The sequence below is a fragment of the Phocoena sinus genome, chromosome 14 (assembly GCF_008692025.1).
Source record: "Phocoena sinus isolate mPhoSin1 chromosome 14, mPhoSin1.pri, whole genome shotgun sequence".
In the NCBI taxonomy this organism is placed as follows: domain Eukaryota; kingdom Metazoa; phylum Chordata; class Mammalia; order Artiodactyla; family Phocoenidae; genus Phocoena; species Phocoena sinus.
Window position 1 is genome coordinate 65,778,880 of NC_045776.1, and position 9,237 is coordinate 65,788,116.

The 9,237-nt window shown below is 44.6% G+C and overlaps 1 protein-coding gene across 9 annotated transcripts in view; it reads left to right on the top strand.

The window, feature by feature from the left end:
- Positions 1–6,631, top strand: part of EIF4ENIF1 (eukaryotic translation initiation factor 4E nuclear import factor 1) — a 43,138-nt gene extending 36,507 nt beyond the window's left edge. For 7 of the 9 annotated variants that reach the window (XM_032603122.1, XM_032603125.1, XM_032603124.1 and 4 more), the window contains exons 15-19: positions 1,870–1,954; positions 3,223–3,355; positions 4,518–4,862; positions 5,115–5,279; positions 5,864–6,631. In XM_032603122.1, coding sequence (XP_032459013.1) covers positions 1,870–1,954; positions 3,223–3,355; positions 4,518–4,862; positions 5,115–5,279; positions 5,864–6,105 — 970 coding nt within the window. In that variant the 3' untranslated portion in view covers positions 6,106–6,631. The remainder of the gene's footprint in view (positions 1–1,869; positions 1,955–3,222; positions 3,356–4,517; positions 4,863–5,114; positions 5,280–5,863) is intronic. The other 2 variants (XM_032603127.1, XM_032603120.1) reach the window with 1 other exon arrangement.
- Positions 6,632–9,237: the final 2,606 nt, after the last annotated feature.

Here is a 9,237-nt window from a genome sequence, read left to right on the forward strand (position 1 = left end):
ATCACCAAAATGCATCCTTGAACACTGTGCTCTTTCCCCATATAGTATTTGGTACTTAAGCCGTATTTGTTTTGATGTGATTATTAAAATTGCTGTCTCAGTGTCTTCCTTTAGCTGGTTTTGTATGTTGAAACTTTCAGAAAACATTGGGACCAGTAAGTACCCCATTCCCTTGCATAAATGTATCTGATCTATAGCCCTCAGCCTAAACAGAGCTCAGGACTGGTCTGCCAAGCCCCTTCACTGGACTTCTCTCTACAACGTAACGATTTGTTGACCTTCAAAGCACTTTTGATATCCACAATTTAATTTGCTCTTGGCAACAACTCTGTGAGGTAGATGGGGTAAAGAACTGCATTTTACAGATACAGAAACTTAGGTTTTTAAAATGTGACGTACTTGAAGCTAGCAGGTAGATAGATCCAAGTCACTGTCAGTGGAGCCTTCAATTTTTAGATCAAATGGCAGGCCTTCCCTGAATACCCTGTACACAGTTGTGTCCCCCAACAGATATGGTTTCTCCTTGCCTTGCTTTATTTTTTTATTGAACCTATCACCTTCTAGCATAGTTTTTTTCTGTCTCCCTGCCCATAGTAACCCCTCTACCTTGCAAACACAAGAATGTAATGAAGCCAGAGATTTTTGTTTTGTTTACTGCTGTATCCTCAGCACCTAGAACAGTGTCTAGCACATAGTAGGTGCTTAAATATGTTTATCAGAAGGAATAAATGATAGGTCGTGCAGAACCACCAGATTGGAGGTTACCTCTTAGTCACCCAGAGTACTACTGTCTCTCTCTCCCCTTGTCGTCATACTCATAGAGTCTCAGGGTGGCAGCACTGGCGCTTACCTGGTACAGACTGGAAAGAAGCCATGAGTTTAGGATTCCCATCTGCTTATGAGTCAGAGAACTTCCAGAATCATTGACTGTACTTGGAGCTTTGGCCTTTGCAGAACAAGGTCTGACATGGCTGAAGTGCAGTGAAGCTTTGATTAGCCAGTGAGCTCACATAGTTCATTCTTGTCTCAGCCTGTTTATGTCATCATCAACTGTTTCCTGTTTTCGTCCAAGTTAAGAGAGAATAAGTAGGATGTCTGGGGAGAGAAGGGAAGTCTGCTCTTTTAAACTTTATTTGGGAAGCCTGGGACCAACCCTGTGTGTAGACCAGGAGTAGCGGGGAATGCTTCATGTAACTGGGTCCTAAAATAGCTCAAAGTCTTGGTGCTCTATTTGACTTGAATCAGTGTCTCACAGAGCCTCAGTTCTATGCCAGGCACTGTACTACTCAGTGTTGCTCCCTGCCTTCTGGAGCACAGCCTGCCCTACAGAATAAAGGCCCTCCCTAGCCTACCTCACTGGAATAGTCAGCAAGTAAACTACACACTAGCCCTGGATAACCCTACATTCCCAAGGCCTTCCCGAGTCCCTGTACCTGTTCCTTCTACCTGAATCATTGTTCTCCGTCTGTAGTTTATCATTGGCACACTCAATGCAGCTCCTTCCAAGAGAAGCTTTTGCAAAGTCCCTGCATCGTAGGGGTATCCTCTCATTCCTTCTACCCCTCATTTTCCCATTGTACTTTGTTGGTACCCTAATATTGACATTCCTTGTTTGCCCTAGGTTAGTAAGTATCTCCCCCACTAGATGAGAGTTCTTGCAAGGCCCGGGACCATGTATCATTAAGCTTTTGTCTTTCCTCAGAACTTAGCACATGGTTTTGCATATGTTAGACACTTATGAAATGCTTGGGAAATTGAATTGAAGAAAGGAAATGGGATGCTTCCTAGGCTGGCCTTGAGTTTTATGTGGTTTTAGAACGTGGAGTTTGAGTAGCTTGGGGCTCACGCTGATAACTGGTTTGTTCACAGGCAACCGCGAGTGACCAAGTCACCAGCACCTGTGCACGGAGGGAATTCCTCTTCCCCTGCCCCAGCCGCCTCCATCACAAGCATGGTTAGTGACCTTTGCCTTTATGAATGACTCCTAGGCTTCTCCCTGTTTGGTTGTGCCTATGTTGGATCACTGTGTACCCCAAAATGTCCTTGAGTGCCTTCCACAGGAGTCAGTGATTTAATAGACTTTTATGCCTGCCTATTTATTAGGCCCTCCCCTCTCAGGATACAGTCTAACTCAGGATTCTAAGTTCTAGTGAAGCCCATACCTTGGGGAAAGTGTGTTCCAGCAGATAGACAAGTAAGGGCCAGAGCATACAGTGTGGTGTGATATGTTCAAACAAATGAAGAATTGGAGTGGGGAGCAGGGGAGGACAGGGGTAAGGATAGGAGGTGATGTGACTGGGCTTGGAGCATGGGAAGTCCAGAGAAACATGGTGGGAGTTCACGAATTCAGATTCAGGTCTCAATACAAGTTAAGGCTGGGATAGAGAGGTTTGCTTACTTGTGGTGACAAGTCAAGTTTTACAGCCGACTCGTGTAACAGCATTATTTACCTTTTTTAGGTTTCATCCCCCCACAGACCTTTATCACCTAGTCAAAGCTGATAAGGGGAAAAGACTATTGCTCTGTACTTCAGGACCTCAAGTGGGTCTTTGCACTAAGCACCCTGAAGGCAGGATCTAAGAGCTTTTCTGTTCATAATTCATGCCCTGTCTCCTGTCATCAAGGATTTGGGATTGTTTAATGACAAAAGTTGCATGCATAATAAAATCATCAATGTAAAAGTAGGCAATAAAGAGGTGGGAACAAATGACCCCAAATAGTGAGTACTGGTGGCTGAGGATACCTTTAAGAACATAATTATGGATTTTCTGGTAGCCAGGTTAAGATGGGAAGCATTACGAGTATAGAGAAATTTAGGTTCTGTGGTTGTCGCTGAAATGTCCTTTCCTAGCTGGGAGGGCTGCTGTTGCAGGGTATACTTCTGGCCATGTTCTTTCCCCCTTCCCAGCTTAATCCTGAAGCAGAGGCTGCCATAGGCAGATCCCCATCACCGCAGACAGGTAGGTTGAAGCTTCTATGCTTCAATTACCTTTATGCTAGAGCTAAATCTACGTTTTGATGAAATTGTGAGCATGGGATGGTGCACTTGGGCCACCACCTATTTGGCCCATCCTGTTGCTTTTCTTCCAGCAGCTAGAGACCAGAACGTTGGAGTTGGCCTCTGCCACGTGTAGCCAGAAGGGGACTCTTCAGCTTCAGTAGTTTGGCCAGCTGATTAGGAAAGGCATTTAAAGAATGTGTTAATACTGTTTTTCTCTGCAGCTTTCTCCTTCCTTCACTCCTACCTCAGTGATTCGTAAGATGTATGAGAGCAAAGAGAAAAGCAAGGAGGAGCCAGCATCTGGAAAAGCAGCTCTTGGTGACAGTAAAGAGGACACTCAGAAGCCCAGTGAAGGTACTGCAGAGCTGTTGAGGATGTACTGCCCAATAAAGTATGTGACAGAGCATCAGCCTGCAAAGCCCTGGGCAAGACCCCTGGTTGCTTTGGACCACTGTTGTGTCTAACAGTGAGAAGGGTTGGACCAGCTCACAGTTACTTAAGCCACTTGAAATTCTGACCAATTTAACAGTGGCAGGCATGAGTGCTGGTATTAGGAAGAACAAGCATTAGTTTAGGATCCTTATTTTGGCTTGAATTATTAGTACATTTATTTGGCAAATTAATAAAAGTTCAACCAGGTTTATTTCTGAAAGGTTCTCTCCAGTCTGTGGAGACTAATCATTTAATAAAATCTGCAGTGAGTGAAGCATATAGGAGGTGTGTGAGCGCCTTTTATAAATATGTAGAAAATGTAAAAGGTTTTTAGGGGTTGCACAGTTGGGATTTTAAGGACATAGTGAAACAGATTCTAATGAGTGAGGTTTACATAGGTCTAGAGTATGGTCTGAGAGCTTTTTGCCTGTGAGAAAGCTTCTGAGAAAAAAAAAAAAAAAGAAATCCTGTTGGTCCTACTAAAAGGCAGTTCAGATTCCTTCACCAGACTATAATTACTCTTTAAGCTTTCTGTTGTGATGGATTTGCATAATTTTACTCACTTGATTTTCCCCTTAGACTAAAAAGCATGTTAATCCCAAGCAGCTGACTAGGATAGGACTAGCTCCCACACAGATGCAGACCACAGGCATATGGGCAGACCAGGGTGCCCTGCTGAGTTAGACCACCAGACCTGATATGCCAGGCTTGCTTGCCCTTAGCTATTCCTGGATTGGGAAGGTTATAAGAACAAAGATGTGGGCTTCTTAAAAGTTATCTCATTTACAACTTCAGAGTCTTTGGTTTTTTAGAGTGTAGCAAAAATAAACTCTTGCAGCAAGGTGTTGGAAGACTGGAAAACTTGGGGTCTACTCCCAGGTCTGTCCTTAACTACCCATGACCTTGACTAGGCCTGTTCATAAGGCCAAACGATGGTCCCTACAATGCAATCCTCTAAATCTGTTGAGGGGATCAAATAAGGATTGTGAGCTTTCTAAGAAGTGAGTTACTGGATCATTGGGAGGACAATGTGTTTGAGAAAAGTTTGCCAATACCAAAATATTCTCTTTCTGGATCCTTACAGAGAACCTCCTGTCATCCAGCCTTGTGCCCACTGCTGATCGAGACTCTTCTCCCACTACAAATCCCAAACTATCAACCCTACAGCGGTTTTCATGTTCCACCCCACTATCACAGACCAGTCGTTACACCAAAGAACAAGATTATCGACCTAAAGCAACTGGGAGAAAAACACCCACCTTGGCATCCCCAGTTCCAGGAACACCTTTTCTCCGCCCTGTCCACCAAGTCCCCCTTGTCCCCCATGTCCCCATCGTTCGGCCTGCTCACCAGCTTCACCCAGGGTTGGTCCAAAGGATGCTGGCCCAGGGAGTACATCCACAGCATCTTCCAAGTTTGCTCCAAGCTGGTGAGTTTCTGACCTGGCATGATGACAGTTGCTAGAACTGATGGTTTTCATCCCTAAAAAGATGTTACTGGGTTTTTTCCATTTTAACCAGTGGGTCCAATCTGATCTATCCTTTAGTCGATTAAAAGATTGGAACCTAGCATTGAGCATTCTTCATTCTTAATAAACTTTCTGATTAGCAAAACTGTATAGTCAGGCTTGAAAATTTCCAGGTGGATTATTTCTCACCAGTTTCTTCTTTCTGCCCAATAGGTGTGCTTCCTCCTGGGATGGACCTGACTCATTTACAGGGACTATCTGGCCCAATCCTGGGTCAACCCTTTTACCCTTTACCTGCCACTAGTCACCCTCTCCTAAACCCTCGTCCTGGGACACCTCTGCATCTGGCAATGATGCAACAGCAGCTACAGCGCTCAGGTAAGTTCAGAAATGGGCCAGGTGAGCTGAGGATGGGCTCAGGCTTAAAGTTTTTGAACCAGTTTCCAGTGAAGGGGATAAAATGACACTGACCATTCACCCTAGCAAGACTGGGATAAGGGTGTAATCAGAGAATAGGATGAAGTAAACTGACCTCTGTGGGATTTGGAATTCCTGTGAAGACAGTGGGAGAGCCAGGTGTGCTCTGGCTTTTTTTTTTTTTCTTTTGTCCCTTTGCCTCTTAGGAGAGGAGGCTGAGAATCCTTCTGACAGATTCAGCATAGGGACTGCCGAGAGTAGATGCTCTCTCACCAGCTTATGTCATTGCTTCTGCTTGTCTTGGGAAGGTAGTGGGCATGTCATCTAGGATGGGCTCTCAATATGGATTGCTTCTGAATAGCTCAGCTTTCTAAGGTACTGTCTTCTGGCATTTTGCAAAGGAATTTCCTAAAGAAGCCTAGAATCAATCACGTGGTAAAGAATTCTGTTTCGAGTTTCATGGATAGGATTTGAGTGAAGCAGGGCCTGCTAGAGAACTACCTCCCCTCCTTGTGCTCTGAATGATAACGTTCTTATCGCCACAGTTCTTCATCCTCCAGGGTCTGGTTCCCAGGCAGCTGCTGTCAGCGTTCAGACGACGCCTCAGAATGTGCTCAGATGGTTAGGCCTGCCTCATGTGCACTCCCAACTAGAGCACCGCCCCAGCCAGAGAAGCAGCTCCCCCGTGGGCCTTGCCAAATGGTTTGGCTCAGATGTGCTACAGCAGCCCCTGCCCTCCATGCCCGCCAAAGTCATCAGTGTAGATGAACTGGAGTACCGACAGTGAGCAGGGCAGCAGGCTTGTCTAAGCCTGGACCTTTTGGTGGCACCCTGGTCAGGACTCTGCTTCCTCATCTCATGTTGGTTTATGGGCTTTTACTTTGTAGCACTCTGTGCGAAGCTGTTTAAGGGCACCCAGGCACCTGGTGTTGTCTGCATTATGATGGAAGGAACTTATTAACCAATCGAGTGGAGCCTACATGGTGTGAATACAGGATGCAGTGTTGTCAGTCCTGAATACAGGAAACAGTCTTTTTTTGTAAGATATGTGAATGAAGTGTTGGTGTCTTCACCAAAAGGTGGCACCTTAAGGGTTCTGAGGAAATAAATGTATAGACCCTTATGTACAGACCTGTGTATAAACAACTTTTGTACATACATATAGGATAGCTTTTTTGAACTTATACAGCTGTACATAAAAGTAGCTGATATTAGTTAAGCCTGTGTCATCAGTTTGGACTTTTTTTCACTTGTACATTTGGGACTTTTTCTTTTGGTTGATTAAAGTTGCATATGCTAAGTGTGTGAATGAAGTGAATGGCACTGTTGTGTTTATTTCTTCCTGAATCCCTTCCTCTTCACTAGGTTCTTTTAGGGAAATTATCTTAAGTTTTTTCTTTAAAACTTATGGAATTGAACTCTCATTTGGGAGAAGGAAACTATGGCCCTCTTTCTTGAGCCTTAAAGACCCCAATGGGCCAGTTCAGGCTGGGCTGACCTTACAGGTAGTATTGATTGTGGCTAATACCAGATGATGGTGTACAATTTCTAAAATTAAACCCACCTAGTGAAAACTATTTGTTTATTGGGGTAAAAGTCAGCGGTTTGTTGCCTTCCTGTTCTCCAGGTCAAAGTCCCCTATAGGGAAAAATGGGGCCTTAGAGTTCTGATTCAATCCATAATTTTTTTCCATATAAAACTTCCCTCAAGACTCTGGTGCCGGGGCTTCCCTGGTGGCGCAGTGGTTGAGAATCCGCCTGGCGATGCAGGGCACATGGGTTTGTGCCCTGGACCGGGAAGATCCCACGTGCCCCGGAGCAGCTGGGCCCGTGAGCTATGCCCGCTGGGCCTGAGCGTCCTAAGCCTGTGCTCCTTAACGGAAGAGGCCACAGCAGTAAGAGGCCCGTGTACCACAAAAAAAAAAAAAAAAAAAAAAAGACTCTGGTGCCTGTGTTAACTGATTTTTTGTGTGTTCTACTTCATTCCTCAACTCACAATTATTTTAATTATTCATCTTAACTACATGCACAACATTGGAGAAAAGGATTCTACTATAATACTCTAACTATGGCCTCAAGTCCCCTTTCCTCACTTAAGGTTTTTTAGTCCCACCAATCTGAGGTGACAAATCTTGAGCTCAAGTTAACTCACCCAGTATCTCGATACTTGTCTATTTAGGGCCAGCAAAGCTACTCTGACTTCATACTAGAGGGTCAAATAATGAGGCCATTCTCTGATTCACAGGTGAAATGAGCAAGATGGGTGGATTTTGAGTACAAGGGTGGAAAAGAGCCTGAGTGTTAAGGGTACAGCCTGAGTGTTAAGGGTGCAGCCTATAAACCTGGAGCTGCCCACCCTGCCCTATATTCTTCCAGGAACACAAGAAAGCAGGTTGCTTTTCAACCAAACCTGGCTCTGTGGACTGAGCATGAGGTCTGTCTCTTCCTAGTACTTCAACTTCATTAGCCCTCCCTCCCTGCAGTAGGATTTGCTGAGTGATTCTTCAACTTCAGAAATAAGCCCTGTTTAGAATTCTCACAAATGCTTTGTTTCTATAAACAAAAGCTGGAAAACAATCTCAAGCAACAGTGGCAGAACACAGACACCTGAATCTAATTCCATCTTTCCTGTGTGTCCTTTCACCTTCCCTTTCATGTTGAACCAATAGTTAATAGGTGTAGAGTGGGGAGGATTGGTTTGAAGCTGCCGGTGAGGGCCTCCTTTTCAGACTTAGAAGCTGGTATGACAGAAATGAACAAATGCAGGCACCAAGCAGAGGGCAAAGCCATTAGCCAATAACTGGTGAGACGGAGCCAGAAGGAAATAAAGGAGTGTTGCTAAGAATAGCACAGCAGAAGCTAAACGGCACAAAAACTATTTTGGTGAATGGAAGAGTAGAGGCAAAAGAGGAAGTTAATGCAGTCTTCAGGAGCTAAAAGCCAGATACAGAGTAAGGGCAATGGAAGAGTAGAGGCAAAAGAGGAAGTTAATGCAGTCTTCAAGAGCTAAAAGCCAGATATAGAGTAAGGGCAGGAGGACTTGATGGCATGATGTCTCAGCTAACAAGATATCTCACGTGGAGCAACTTTGGGAAGTCTAGCAGCCATGAAATGAGTTTAGAAGCAATCAAGACTGGAAGGATGTGCAAGGCCTCCTCAAAGTAAAAAGGCAGAGGGCCACAGAGAACCTTGTGGAAGTTAAGGAGGGGGGTCAGGTAGGAAAGAATAGTGCCCCCACCCCCAAGGAAGCAGTTGAGCAGCCAGTACTTGGAAAGTTAGTAGTAATCAAAAGTAGGGGGAAAAAATGGGAAAGTACAGCCAGGCCTTCTTCCAGGAGACAGCTGTTAAGTATCTTATAAGCCAGGCTCTTAAGATGGAAGGGAGGTCAGGTACATTGGCCTGAATGAAAGAGACAAACTCCAGGAATGAAAATAACTTATTGGAGTAAACTGATTCAATAGTTCTATTCCCTTTATCAACAATTGGTTCAAGAATGGGAATGAGATGCAGAGACAAATTGGCTGGGCAGCTTCTAGGAAATGGCTTCCCCAAAAGATAAAGACTCAGCGCTCTTTAGTATACTCTGGATACTGATACAAAGCCTGAGACTGAGCAGACATTCTTTGACAGTGAGGGGAGCCAACTGCCCAGCAAAGCCAACAAACTCCGGTGGACAAGAGTAGCTTGATGGAAAGAATTTGGATCCTCAATGACATACCAGCTACCATAAGCCCATCTGAGCTCCAGAAAACTTATGTGAGAGACCAAGTTTTCTTCCATTTCAGCTGGTTAAGTTAGCGTCTGCTATGAAACACAGCTAAAAGCATTCTAACTAGTTAATGGCACAGGACAGTGAGTCTGCTTAGTTGTGCTATAAAAGATTAGGAAAGAAAAATGGAAATTCACAGGAAATTCAAGCC